The sequence below is a fragment of the Petaurus breviceps genome, unplaced genomic scaffold (genome assembly GCF_028583685.1).
Source record: "Petaurus breviceps papuanus isolate PSGF00001 unplaced genomic scaffold, PetGlider_PUasm1.0 76, whole genome shotgun sequence".
NCBI lineage: Eukaryota > Metazoa > Chordata > Mammalia > Diprotodontia > Petauridae > Petaurus > Petaurus breviceps.
In genome coordinates this window covers 26,598,868-26,614,004 of record NW_027186473.1, presented here as the reverse complement: position 1 = coordinate 26,614,004, position 15,137 = coordinate 26,598,868, and the positions used below count along the sequence as shown (strand labels likewise).

The following is a 15,137-nucleotide window of genomic DNA, read 5'->3' as shown; positions in this document are numbered from 1 at the left end:
TTGGAGGAAGAGAGAGAGACTGAGAGGATTGCTGAGGGCCAGTTTGAATTGCCCAGGACTTTTGAGAGCTACCACCCAGAGCTGCCAAGGACTGAGAAGACATGGCTGTTATGTTGGTACTTTGTCTGTCTGTTTTGATGTTGTTTTGCCAGATTTGTCCACTGGTGAAAGACAGTCCTGTTGTTGCAGAGGTTTGGGAACTTTGCTGTTGGTTCAGAGCTACTGAAACTGTTCTGCAGACAGAGAGTGAATACTGTCCACTAGTGAAAGACAGTCCTGTTGTTGCAGAAGTTTTGGAACCTTGCTGTTGGTTCAGAAGCCCTGAAGAAGGATTTTCTTGTTGTATGTTTACAGAAATCCTGGAAGAGGGTTTTGCTAATGTTTTCAGGGGTCCTAGGACTGTTCTGCAGACAGAGAATGAATTAATGAAGAGACTGGCAATGTATCTTGCGGGCTTGCTAAGCTTTGTCTCCCCAGGAACAAAGATTGCTGAGAACTTGCCTTGGGTCAAGATGAAGAAAAGAACTCCATTTGGGTATTAAATGATGTGCTTAAGCTTGTTGTAACTCTGGGGTAGATAATTGTGATCCAGGGGTGGGGAACTTTTGACCTTTTTGTGCTCTGTGATTGAACAAATGAATGTATTTTACTTATAATTGGAAACTAATCTCCATTTGAGAACAGGGGCTTTGTGATGGACTAAATAAATGTACAGCCTAGGGGTGGAGAAGTATTTAGAAGAGGGACTTTGTGATTGATTAAATGAATGTAATGTCTAGGGGTGGAGTAGTACTTGATTAAATCAGGTAGTACTTGGAGATTATTGAATCACACTTAGTAAATGCTGTATTTTGAATGATGTCATATTTTGATCTTCTCTGTTCTTAATTTTTTACTGAATAAAATGGAGAGCACCTATGCTGGTATTTTGAAGCTTGGGAAGTTGCCTTTGCATTACATTACAGACTCTAAGCCTAGGAGTTCTGAGATCAATAAAACTCTGTCCTGAGAGAACAGAAAGGGCCTTGAAGATCCAGTGCTCTGAATCTCAAAGATCCAATAAGGCCTAACCCCTAGTGTAGGTCAGTGCAAGAAGCCAAAGGGATCCAAGGCAAGACCAAGGAGGGCTGACTATCCTATCCAAAAATATAGGAAGGGGGAAAGAACCTAGTCCAGGCACAAAGCCTAAATTCAGGAACCTAAGGCTGGAGAGATGAGTAAATCAAAGGCAAAATCCAAAGTTCTATCAAAGAAAAAATACTGTAAGAATATAGACAAAAGCAGTTCAAGTAGCTTTTACATTTTTGTAAACATCTTCGAAAGACTTAAGATCTATAACCAATACAATGATTAACTATGACTCTAGAAGACTGATGATGATGAATCACAGTTCCCATCTTTTGGTGCAGTTCAAATAACTTTTTTGTTCAAAAGAATGACAGAATCACCAAGACCTAGGAATTTCTGCTATAAATGAGAGAACATCTTAGGAGATAATAGTCTAAAAGGCAAAAAAGATACAGGTTTACAATTGAGAATAACTTTCCCTGAAAAGTTTACTATAATGTAATGGGAGTGGAGTGGTATGGGAAGAATGTATCTATAATGGTATAGAGGACTTTCATTCCCCAATTGATAAACACTCAAAGGCTATGAACAGGAAGTTTTCAGATGAAAAAAATGAAGCTATCTATAGGCATATGAAAAGTCCTCTAAATCATTATTGATTAGAGAAATGCAAATTAAAACAACCCTGAGGTACCACCTCAAACCTCTCAGATTGGCAAAAAAAAGAAAAATAATTAGTTTTGGAGAAGATGTGGGAAACCTGGAACACTAATGCACTGTTGGTGGAGTTGTGAACTGATCACTCTGGAGAACAATTTGGAACTATGCCCAAAGGGCTATAAAAGTGTGCATACCATTTGCTCCAGCAATAGTACTACTAGGTCTGTATCCCAAAGAGATCATGAAAAAGAAAAAAGGACCCACATGTACAAAAATATTTATAGCAGTTCTTTTTGAGGTGGCAAAGAATTGGAAATTGAGGGGATGTCAATCAATTGTGAAATGACTGACCAAGTTGTGGTATATGAATGTAATGGAATACTATTGTTCTATAAGAAATAATGAGCAGGCAGATTTCAGAAAAATCTGGAAAGACTTGCATGAACTGCTACTGAGTGAAATGAACAGAACCAAGAGAACATTGTTCACAATAACAGCAACATTATGCAATGATCAACTTTGTCAGATTCAGCTCTTCTCAGCAATGCAATGATCTAACACAATTCCAAAAGATTCATGATGGAAAATGCTCTCCACATCCAGAGAAAGAACTATGGAGTCTGAATGTAGATTAAAGCATGCCATTTTTTTTTATTGTTTCTTTTTCTTTCTCATGGTTCTTCCCCTTTGTTCTGATTCTTTCACATGACTAATGTAGAAGTATGTTTAATATGATTGTATATGTTCAGCCTATATCAGATTGCATGCTGTCTTGGGAAGAGGGGGCAGAAGGGAGAAGGAAAAATTTGGAACTCAAAATCTCATAAAAATAAATGTCAAAAACTAAAAATAAATAAAACATATTATCTTGTAAAAGATGTAAAAAAAAAAGTAGAGCACTTTCAGACATTTCTAATGAAAAGACCAAAACTGATAAGAAATTTTGAAATGTAAAGACAAGAATCCAGAGAAACATGGGTAAATTTTATTGAGTACTTGTAATGACCTATATGATAAAGCAGTGCTAACATTAAGACAGAGGAAAAAGGAACAAGTGTCCTTTTAGAACTTTAATATTCTCAGTGTGGATTAGGGAGCATAAAGAAGAAAAACAGAGGTCCTAGAAGTGGGTTGATTCTGTTCTGAGGGTTTTACAAGGAGAAAGGGAGAGGGATAAAAAGAATACAATAGAATAGAAAGGAAGAATAAGGAGGTGAAATCTGTTCTTTCTCATAACTATGTGATAAGGTAAACACAAACATGATAAGGGGAATGAGTATCAGATGGATCTCACTCTTATCTTGAATAGAGGAGGGTTTAGTTTGATGTAAAAATATATTAAGCTTGGGGTGGCCAGGTAGCACAGCCAGTAAGAGCACCAGCTCCAGTGTTGGGATGACCTGGGTATCAAATCTGGGCTCAGATACTTAGCACCACACCCAGAAATAACTGACCGTGTAACTTTGAGCAAGTTACTTAACCCCAATTGCTTTAATATATATATATATGTATATATATATATACATATTAAGCTAAACAAGAAAAAATTAAGAATGGGGCAGGAGAGGGAGTAGGAGTGGGGGGAAATATTGGGGAGGAAATAGTCTCAAGCAAAACAAACTTCCTGAAAAAAGCTAAAAAGGGAGGGGGAAAGGAAAACAAAATTCTAAAATCTAAGGTAGTACCTTGGATTGGGGAATGGCTAAACAAATTGTGCCAAATAAATGTAAAAGAACATTATTATGTCCTAAGAAATGGCAAAAAAATGGGGCAGCCAGGTAGCACAGTGAGTAAGAGCACTGGCTCCAGTGTCAGGATGACCTGGGGATCAAATCTGGGCTCATATACTCAGCACCACATCCAGAAATAACTGGCCATGTAACCTTGAGCAAGTTACTTAACCCTGATTGCTTTAAAAAAAAAAAGAAATGGCAAAAAATAATTTCAGAGATTCCTGAATAGTATGAGCTAACACAGAATGAAGTGAACAGAATAGAATCAGCAGAATATAATAAAGAAAGCAAGTGTTTTTTTGTTTGTCTCTCATTCTTCTATATATACACACAAAAACACACACACACACATATATACATACACACACACACACACACACACATATATATATAATTTTTTAAACATTTGAATTCCAGATTCTTTCCCTTCCTGTAATAGTAATGGAATTTAAATATCCCCCTGTATTGGATTGGTTTTCGGATTGATTGTGTTAAAACCCAGAGCTTGTGAATCCCACTTGTGGGATGGACTTGTTGACATGAAAAGAAAGGTCTGAACTGGGAGGAGATGGTGACATGAATTTAGAAAGGCACAAGCAGAAAGAGAGACAGAAGAACTTTTTTGGAAGCAGCATCATGGAGGCAGAGAGATGGAGAGGATTGCTGAGGGCCAGTTCGAACTGCCCAGGACTTTTGAGAGCTGCCACCCAGAGCTGCCAAGAACTGAGGAGACATGGCTGTTATGTTGGAACTTTGTCTGTTTTGATGTTGTTTTGCCAGATTTGTCCACTGATGATGGACAGTCCTGTTGTTGCAGAGGTCTTGGAACCTTGCCGCTGGTTCAGGGGTCCAGAGACTGTTCTGCAGAGAATGAATTGCGTCTACTGGTGAAGGCCAGTGCTGTTGTTGCAGAGGTCCTGGGACCTTGCTGTTGGTTCAGAAGCCCTGAAAAAGGATTTTCTTGTTGTATGTTTACAGAAATCCTGGAAGAGGGTTTTGCTAATGTTTTCAGGGGTCCTAGGACTGTTCTGCAGACAGAGAATGAATTAATGAGGACCCTGGCAATGTATCTTGTGGCCTTGCTAAGCTTTGTCTCCCCAGGATCAAAGATTGCTGAGAACTTGCCTCAGGTAAAGATAAAGAAAAGACCTCTCTTTGGGTATTAAATGCTGTGCTTAAGCTTGTTGTAACTCTGGGTTAGATGGCCTTTTCAGTTGTGATCCAGGGGTGGGAAACTTTTGACTCTTTTGTGCTCTGTGACTGACCAGATGAATGTACTTTGTTTATGATTGGAAACTAATCTCCATTTGAGAAGAGGGACTTTGTGATTGATTAAATGAATGTAATGTCCAGGGGTGGAGTAGTACTTGGAAATTATTGAATTACACTTGGTGAATGCTGTATTTTGAATTATGTTATATTTTGATTTTCTCTGTTCTTAATTTGTCACTGAATAAAATGGAGAGCAACTATGCTGTTATTTTGAACCTTGGGAAGTTGCCTTTGCTTAGCATTACACTTTCTCTCTCCTCACCCACCCTTACTGAGAAGATAAGCAATTCAATATAGATTGTACATGTGTAGCTTTGCAAAACATTTCCATAGTGGATATATTGTGAAAGACTGACTATATTTCCCTCCATCCTATCCCACCCCAAACTTGTTCTATTCTCTACTTTGATCCTGTCCCTTTTCAAAAGTGTGTGCTTCCAACTTCCCTTCCCCCAGCCTGCCCTCCCTTCAAGAAAGCAACATTGTAACAAAAAAAACCCAAACAGTTTTGGAGAACTTGAGCACTCAAGTCAATGCAATGATCAATCACGTCTGAAGGACAGATGATGAACCCAACTCCTGACAGAGGTGTGATGGACTCAAAATGAAGAGGCATACACTTTTTGCACATGGTCATTGTATGTGTTCATTTTGCATGACTATCCTTATTTGTTACAGGGTCATTTTTTTCTGTTTTTCATGGTTTAATAGGAGGTGGAGGTGGGATAGGGAGAGTAGCAATAGTAATAACAAATAAAAACAAAACAAAATCCACTGTAACTTTTAAAAAATTTAAAGAAAAGAACAAAAGAAGTCCAGAAGGAAGTCAATTAAGTCTTCAACAAGTATTTATGAAATGCTTCTTATCTTGCAAAGCAATAGAGGTAGGAAAGCAAAAATAGTCCCAGAAAACAATGTGCTTCCAGTCTAATGGGGGAGACAACCAGGAAACAACTACATACAAAAAAGATATATCCAGGATAAATTGGGGTTAGTGTTAGAGGGAAGGCACTAAGATTAAGGAGGGCTAGAAAAGGCTTCTTGCAGAAGGTATGACTTGAAGGAAACTTTAAAAAATCTGAAACTTAAGGAAGATGGAGAAATCAGAAGGTAAAGATGATGAGGGAGAGAGTTGCATGCATGGGGGATAGCCAGTGAAAAGGCCTGAAAGTCAGGAGTCAAAGCAATGCAACAGCTTGTTCAAGGAACATCCATGGCACTAGTGTCACTGGATCATAGAATACATTGAAGGGGGCAAGGTTTAGGAAGAGTGAAATAACGGAAGCATTTTAAAAACAAAATGGAGGACTTTATATTTGATGTTGGAGGTAATGTGAAGTCACTGGAATTTATTAAATGGTGTGTGGTGAGAGTGGGGGTGAGAATTACATGCAAGTGTATGCTTTAGGAAGATTAATTTCACAGCTGACTGGAGGATGGAGCAGAATAGGAAGAGTCTTGAAGTAGAGAGATACACCTGACAGGCTAGTTCAATAGTTTAGATGTGAGGGGTCAAGGGCCTAGACCTGTGTGGTAGCAGCGTCAAAGGAGAAAAGTGAATGTATATGTGAAGGTTAAAATGATAGGACATGGAAATTGATTGGATATATGGGATGTGAGAGAGAGTAAGCAGTCAGGGATGACCCCTAGACTGTGAGCCTTAACAGAGAGAGTGGTGGTACCTTTAATAGTAGTGGGTGTGTTAGGAAGAGAGGAGAGTTTTAGGGAAAAGACAAAGAGTTTTTAGACATGTTGAGTTGAAGACATCTAGTGTGATATGTCCAATATGTAGTTAGGGTTGGAAAAAGAGATCTGCACAGTGATGATAATTAAATCCATGGGACCTGATTAAGATAACAAAAGGAGATAGTATGGAAGGAAGGAAGATGGCCAGGATTAAGATGGGGGAGACACTCAAAAGCGCAGATTTTTAAAAAAAGTAGCACAGCAAAGAAGGAAAGTTTTGTAAGTGTTGTATAAAATTTATTTTATACTTCTGAAAAATGGGCAGGCAATGTGACATGGAGATTCACAGTTTCATGTAGAACCTTTTTGTTTTCTGTTGTTAGTATGGAAATGTTTGGGTTTTGTTGCTATTGTTGTTTGGGTTTTTTGTTTGTTGTTGTTTTGGTGTTTAGTAATAGGAAGAGATAGGATTGAGTGTGCACATAGAAGTTTGGCTTGACAAGGAGAAAGGCCACATCTTTGTTAGAGACTGGAAAAAAGGAGGAGAAATTATGTGAAAAAAATTACATGAAGGAAGAAATGGACAAGAATATTTAAGATAATGATGAAAAAAGAGGGACTTGCAATATCAAATCTCAAAAGATACTCTAACATAATAATTTGCAGAACTATCTGAAATTGAATAAAAAATAGAAAAACTGACAAATTGCTTTGGTCATAATTCAAAATTATAACCAAAATTATGCAATAGACATGTGTGAAGAGTCCAAGATCATAAGACATTGAGGAAGAGAATTATTATTCATTAATAGTAACTCTTAGAAAGATTAGATAACAGTATGGGGGAAATGGAATTAGATTCATATGTCATTCTGTATAGCATAATTATTATATCCTGAGGCAGTGTAGTATACTGAATGGTGAGCTTGCCTTGATGAGCCTGGAAGAGCAAGATTTAAGTCCTGCCTCTGAGATCTCCTGGCTCTGTGATCCTCAGGAAGTTCCTTAACCTTAGTACCCCAAGCATTCTCTAAGACAAAACTTGTAGAGAAGGTACTGACTTACATTGGTGGAAGGCATTTTCTTATCTGTAAATTTTCCTCTAAACTTTCTCTCCCATTCCACAGAAGTCTTCTCACCCTGAAAACTCACTTCATCCATGGTCTTCTCACAATGGAAGTATCCTCTGCCCCTGTGACCCCTTGATTGGTTTGTTTCTCTGGGAAACTCCATTTTAAGGGAAATGCCCAGGCAAGCCTTGTCTTCATTCTTCTCCAGGCTCTATCCACTCCTGACTCTTTAGACTTTTTCTACCATCACGCCATGTGGATACCTTCTCCTTCACCCTTGCTTTCAACTTCCTTTTATGTGTTGTCTTCCCCAGTTAGAATGTAATACAGACAGGAGATCCCTCCTTGAGGACATGGATTGTCTTTCTGCTTTTATTTGTATTCCCAGCACTTAGTATATTGCCTAGCACATAGTAAGTGCCAATGCTTGTTTGTTGACTTGATAACTGTGAGTTCTTTATACCAATAAGTTTAAAATGAATTGATAAACTATTTTTAAAAATACAACATAAAAACATTAGAACATGGAATTAATTTTTCAGTTTTAGAGAATGGAAGAATTCTTAACTCCTCAAAAATAGAAATTACAGGAGATAAAATAAATGGATTTAATAACAGAAACATAGTTTTTCTGTACAATAAAAAGCAATGCATCTAGGATAAAAAGGGAAATAAGCCGAATCAGGAACATTTCTGACATTATAAGGGTATTTTGAACTGCTGTGCTTGAGCCTATAGGGGTCACATCCCAGAGCATGCATGGAGATGAACCTGAGCTCTGGCCCCCTGTAGTGGGCCTCACACTCAGCTCTAAAGTATTTGGAATAACGTTGAGAATATGCAGCAATCACATATTGGACCACATAGATTTGTACTTTGTGTTGATGAAGGCCATCCCAGGAAGCATGCATGAGAATATGCCCATGCTTCATCCCCTTGCAAAGGGACATATGTGACTGGAAACCACTTCTTTAATCCCTATGGTTCCCACCCCTGGAAAATGTGTCAGGGATAACTGTCAACTCAATAGGAAAAGCTGCCTCACAAGTAGGCTTTAAAAAAGAAAAATGATCTCTTGTCTCACCTTTTTTCTTCTTTTCAAGCATGTGTCTTGGGACTCTGACAGCCACCCATTGAAATTAACTGATTGGTGAAGACAGAATTTCTCTCCCCTTCTCACTCTCTAGTAGTATCTGTGGTGGTTACATACACACGGAACATGTGTGCTTGCCTTGGTGAGACTGAGATGAATCTCAAAGCTCTAGCTACCTCCTCTACTTTGCATTTTTATTTTCTGAGCATAGGTGACCAAATAAAGAGACTGAGATGATGACTATCTGGTGACCTAAAGAGGTCAAGATACTGCCCAGATAGATCCTTCTTAGAGAAGATGACCAGGAGGATGAGTCATGAATGCTGGGCTAGCCAGAAGATATACACCATGAATTACTGTTCAAACAATTCAAATCCAAGAGGAAAATGAAAAATCTTTTCAGCAGTTACACAAATCACCTGGGGGTTACTTCTCAAAAGAGTATAATTGGAATGATGAGTTTCACGGTTTAAGTATTTGTCGACATGTGCTTATTATATTAGTCTTTCGTGTTTTATGCATTTCTTTTCTGGGAGAGGAAATAAATTATGGTCCTATACCTGGTATCTACTACTGTGTAAACTGAGTAACTTTCTAGAAGGGATCCTATTAATAATCCCTTTGGGAAGACTCTGAGACAGGAGCCATAATTAAGTGTTAAGAGATTTTCCCTGGAGTTCTTTCTATTCTGGGGTTGGGGTTTAATGAGCTAGAGTATGAGAAAAGTCTCATTATCTTTGTGTAGAGGTCAGGCCTGCCCCTAGAATGAACTTGGGTTCAGTTAAGTCCACAGCTGGTATTCTCTAGACAGAGCACCCTCTTCTCACACTAGGACATAGGTGACACTGATAAAAATCTTAAATTCAAAAATTTATTGACATAAATTTGTAAATCAGATCCATTCCCCCCACTGGTATGATCTGGTACTTTCTACAACTTCCCTGCCCTCACTGGTGATCCCTACTTTGCGAAGCCTTTTCCCCTTTACTCATGGTTTCAGTGACAAAGTCCAATCAGGATCACATTTCAGCATGTCCTGTAGTATCTGTACAGGATGACAACATGTGTAGACAAAAACCACAGGACTATATATAACTTGGATATTGTGTTTGGACCCACTCTGCTATACCCACAACAGACCTTTCTCCCAGGTGCCCATACTCTCTACCCTGGGCAGCTGGTTCAGATGCTGTTAAATGATTTCCCCAGCCTCTTCCCTATTGCTTGACACATGAGCTTTCTTCCCTCACAAATGCGCTGAGTTGACCTTGGGTCTGAAAAGCAGTGCCTTTATTTGTTGGATTTGCAGGATCCTTTTCTTTTTAGGGAGAAGACCTCCTTTAGGCAGTGTGTGTGGTCTGGCTTGTTTTAACGCAGATGGTTTTTTGTTCAATGAAACTGTAATCTTTTTTTTGTTGATGCTTGGGGACCCTAGAGGGTGATCTCTGCGGGCTTTTCCTCTTTTAATACTCTGTTACCTAGATGATTTTGTCTTTATTTCTGTGATTTTAGATTGAAAAACTCCAGCAGAAGAGATGCCTCCTATCTTTTTTTCTTCCACAGGTCTGACTGCACAATGTCCCTGCTCAAGAAACTTCAGTTTCCCTACTGCCTCTAAGATAAATTACAAACTCCTCTGTTTGGCACTCCAAGCTCTTTGCAATGACACCAATGTATCTTTCTAGAATGATTTCATATTACTCCCCATTCTATATTCCAGTCAACCTAGCCTACCCACTGTTTCCTATATACAGCATCCCACCTCTTGCCTCTTTGACTTCATATAGTCATGTGTGAAGCTCCACACCTAGAATGTTTTTCCTCCTTATCTCACCCTGTGCAATCCTTAGATCACTCCAACGTTCAATCACACCTCCTAAAGAAGACCTTTCTTTTCCTGAACCTCTCAGTTATTAGTGCTGTTCTTTCCTTTCTTCACCAAATTACTTTGCACATATTGATTTATCTACATACACTGAGTTCTCTCTCCCTCTCTCTCTGTCTCTCTCTCCCCCTTCCTCCCTCCCTCCACCACCTTAGAATACAAATTACAGCATTGACAGCTGAAAATATTTTAGTTTTGATGATCTTTTTGAAGCACAAGCTCTGTAACTACTCTCTTAGCTTCTAGTCACACTGACAGTGTAGGAGCACAGAGCTCATCTGCTACATTTCCCCTCAAGGTTCTAGGAGGCAGCACTGAGAGGTTCTGGGTGAGTGTTTTTTTGTTCTAACAAACCTCCCGCCTGTGATTATATGTTGATATAAATTAGTCAAAAAAATCACTAAACTTTGCTTACCCTTTGAATACAGCAATACTTAAAATTAGGCTTATCTCAAAAAGATAAAAGAAGAGGAAAAGGATCAATATGCACAAAATATTTATATAAGCACTTTCTGCTGTAGCAAAGAACTGGAAACAAAGTGGGTATCAAGCATTTGGGAAATGGCTGGACACATTTTCGTATGAATTTAATAGAATATTATTGTGTATGAAAGGGATAGATTCAGAGAACTCTGGAAAGACTTATATGACACAGAATGAAGAAGAACCAGGAAAACAATTTATACAACACCTATAATAATATAAAGGAAAACATCTTTGAAAGACTTAAGATCTATAATCAATACAATGGCTAACCATGACTCCAGAAGACTGATGATAATGAATAATGATTTCCATCTCTTGGCATAGATGATGGTATAGACTGAGACATACATGTTCAGATATGGGTAATATATATATTTGATTAAATATATTTATTTTTTACATGGGAGGACTTTTACTTTGGGGAGGGAATTAAGGGAGATTGTAGGGTAGTAAAAATGATATTAAAGAAAATCCAACTACAGAATTACCTTAATTTGTTTTTATGTATTGTGTAACACCCAAGTGTTAAAGCATTGAGTACAAGATCCAACTGGTGAGTTGGATCCTAGTCAAAGAACTCAATTTCACATAAAAAGTACTGCTTTAGGTTAATTCCGTGAGGTTTCTACCCAGAACAAACTCAGGATGCTGGGAATTCCCAATTCAGGTGACTGTCTTATCAGGGATGTTATGGAGGAATCCCAGTGCTAGAAGCAAAAGGTTACACTCATATTTCTTTACTATCACTTTAGCACGATTCTTTTAGCTACTAAAAAAAAAAAAAGGAAGAGAAGAATACCAATCAATCTTTTGAAAAAATAGAAGCAGAAGGAAGTTCAAAAGACAAGCAAGCCTGATTTATAACATTCATCCTAACTTTAAAATATACATACAAAAAAATCAAGCTGTATGTAGTAGAAATTCACAATTTTATAATGAAGCCTTCCTTTATCTATTCTTTAGATAGGGAAATTTTCATATTTGTTGGTTTTTGTTAAGTTTATAACAATAAAAGCAGTTTAAAAAACACAAATGTTAAATAACTACCCCCAAAATCTGTTAAAAAGAAATGCTAATTAAAATCACCTATTAAATTAGCTGTTAAAAAAAAATTATGCAGTTCAAAACCTGCAGAGATAAGCATAAATATTAAATATATTTAGTCAAATATATATATATATATATATATATATATATATATATATATATGTATTACCCATATCTGAACATTTATGTCTCAATCTATACCATCAACTATGCCACTGTCAGGACAGCAGGGAATCAGTACAATCTTTTTAGAAAACAGTATGGGATCATACAAAACTTTAAAACCATGCATATCCTTTGACTCAATGATACCATAACTACAATCCTAAGAATGTTATTGATTGGGGGAGGGGGGGAAGACTGGGTAAAAATATGCATTTTAACATTATATATAATAAAAAAAACTCAATGTCTCCAGCCATTGAGGAATGGCTAAACAAATTGCTACAAATTAATATAAGAAACAGTAATATGAATAAAAGTAGTCCTGTCGTAAGAAATGACAAATATGAAGAGTACAAAGATATGCTGAAAGGCTTATGAAGACATTCAAAATGAAGAAAGCATTAAAACAATAATGCATAATTGCCTACACCTGTTTTTGAAAATAATAATAGTGGTGAAATTCAGATAAAAAGAATTGAAAAGAGCAGGGATGCAAACGATATTTTATTGCTACCCATCATAAATTTAATATGCACAATTTTTAAGCAAAGTATAACAAGGTTTAATAATTTTATTCTTTATACATTACAAACATTTGCTGGTGTTGATGGTTGCTAAATTTAGAATTTCTAAGAGATGTACAAACAGTAATTACCTAAATTTAATTTCTTTTTATTTTATCCCAAGCAATTACATAGAAACTAAATTGTATTTTTGATATATATCTTTATGGAGTATTTAACTACATATTTACATATATCTGTGCGGAGTATATACATATATTGTGTATAAATGTGTGTGTATGTTTGTGTGTGTGTGTTAAACTCTGAATTCCTGAAAAAAAAACAAGCCAAAGTGGTCAAATATTCTTTTTTATTTATATATATTATTCATATATCAAGTGTGAATACTATATAAAATATTAATTATATTCTATTTTATTTATATATTCTATTTATTGAAGTTTTTCTCCCTGGCACACATAATTCTGATATTATGATAGTATAATTAAATATTCTAGAAATGGGAGAAGTCTTAGAGGTCAACTAATCTAATTTCCTGATTTTATAAATTTTATAAATGAGTAAACTGAGGCACAATGAGGTTAAATGGCTTGCCCAAGATTACATAGCTTGTAAATAGCTGAGCCAGGATGAGAACACAGGTCTTCTGAATCTCAATAAAATTCAAATGCTCTTCACCTCTATAGCACATAGATTGTGCAGCTGTACAGCCATTTTAAAAAACATTCTTAAACTAAAATTCTTTTGTGACTTTTTGGTGAGCTTCTACTTTCAGCAAATCTTTTAATGGCATTCTAATTACAGAAGAGACAGGGTGGTGTAATGGTTGGAGAACTTTCCTGGGTGTCAGAAAGACTGACTCTCAAGCTGTGGCCTTGCCACATACTTCTTTGTAACTCTGGATTAGTTACTTCACCTGTCAACCTATCTCTAAGCCTTTACATTTCAAAGACATCACCAGTACTCACTGGCAGAGGGAATTCTTCACCAGGAATGTCTTACACTGATGAAATTATCAGTGAGATGCCAAAATATTATTGGGTAAGTATTCTCAAATTCAAGCACTTGATTTTAATTATAAACATGCTAAAGTTTTACTGTGAAATAATAGAGAGGGGGGTGCAGTTGTATTTTCAGGCAGTAACAGAGTCAAGAAAGCTCCCAAATTTCAGGTCAATCCCACTGATCTTTAGCGACTTTTTAAAGCTAGCAAGCCCAGCCAGGAGTTTGCATTTGGGCATGGAGATCTCTTGCCTTACCTGGTGCTCTGCCCGCTTCACTAACAAATATCCTTCAAAGTACAAGGGCAGGGATGTGATCCTCATTCTCTCCTGGAAAATTCGCCGAGGGGCCGCCTTGGGGGGCTTCTTCGCCATCATAACCTCTATCTTCTGTGTTCGTGGGGACAGTTTGCTATCAACTGTCTCTAGCCTCAGTCAAAGATAGTTCTCTCTCTGGTGTGATAGGAAAAGAGAACAGTGCAAAGAGGAAGTCCCAGCACTTGTTTTTTTTTAAAACAACCCCTCCCCTTCTCAATCCCTCTCATTCTCTCTCCCTCCCCTCGGGTCTCCTATTTTTTTTTCTTTGTAATGTGGAGAAGAATGGGAATAGGCTCTTTTTTATTTGACTATAGTCATACCTGACACTGAGACTTAAAGGAACAAGTAAACAAAAGATTAACACCACACCAGAACTAAAGGGACAGAATTTAAATGAAATTCAAAACCTGCTGCCCTATTCAGGGGGTGGGGGAGGGAGAGAACCTTAGGGAAATACTTGAAAACTACTTTATATTTTTTGCAGTGTAATACGAGTGGAAACCACACTGGCTTTGGTATCAAGAGAGACCTGAGTTCAATTCCCCAAACCAGCATTTACTTGGAATGTGACCATGCACTAGTGAATTAATTTTCTTGCATCTGTAAAGTGAAAGAAATAATACCTATGGCATTTGCCTTAGAGTGCTGGTCGTGAAGTCAGGAAGACTCATTTTTGTGAGTTTAAAGCTGATCTCAGACACTTATTAGCTGTGTGCCCCTGGGCAAGTAACCTAACCCTGTTTGCCTAAGTTCCTGATCTATAAAAATGACTTGTTTTTCAGGCATGCCTAACTCTTTGTGACCCTATTTGGAATTTTTTTGGGAAGGATACTGGAGTGGTTCGCTATTTTCTTCTCTAGCTACTTTACAAATGAGGAAACTGAGGCAAACAGGGTTAAATGACTTGCCTAAGGTCACACAGCTAAGCATCTGAGGTCACACTTGAACTCATAAAGATGAGTCCTCTTGATGGGAGTCCCAGCACTCTACCCACTACACAACTTAGCTGCCCTCTGTTAAATGAACTGGAGAAGGAAATGGTAAAGCGCTCCAGTTTCTTTGCCAAGAAAACCCCAAATGGGTACTGACTCACAGTCAGACATGACTGAAAACAACCTCACTGGGTCGT

The 15,137-nt window shown here is 37.5% G+C and overlaps 1 protein-coding gene across 3 annotated transcripts in view; it reads right to left on the bottom strand.

The window, feature by feature from the left end:
- The window catches only part of STAP1 (signal transducing adaptor family member 1), a 60,842-nt gene extending 46,677 nt beyond the window's left edge, over window positions 1-14,165 (bottom strand). For all 3 annotated transcript variants that reach the window (XM_069105330.1, XM_069105331.1, XM_069105329.1), the window contains exon 1: window positions 13,949-14,165. In XM_069105330.1, the coding sequence (XP_068961431.1) occupies window positions 13,949-14,068 (120 nt within the window). In that variant the 5' untranslated portion in view covers window positions 14,069-14,165. The remainder of the gene's footprint in view (window positions 1-13,948) is intronic.
- Between the last annotated feature and the right edge of the window lie 972 nt (window positions 14,166-15,137).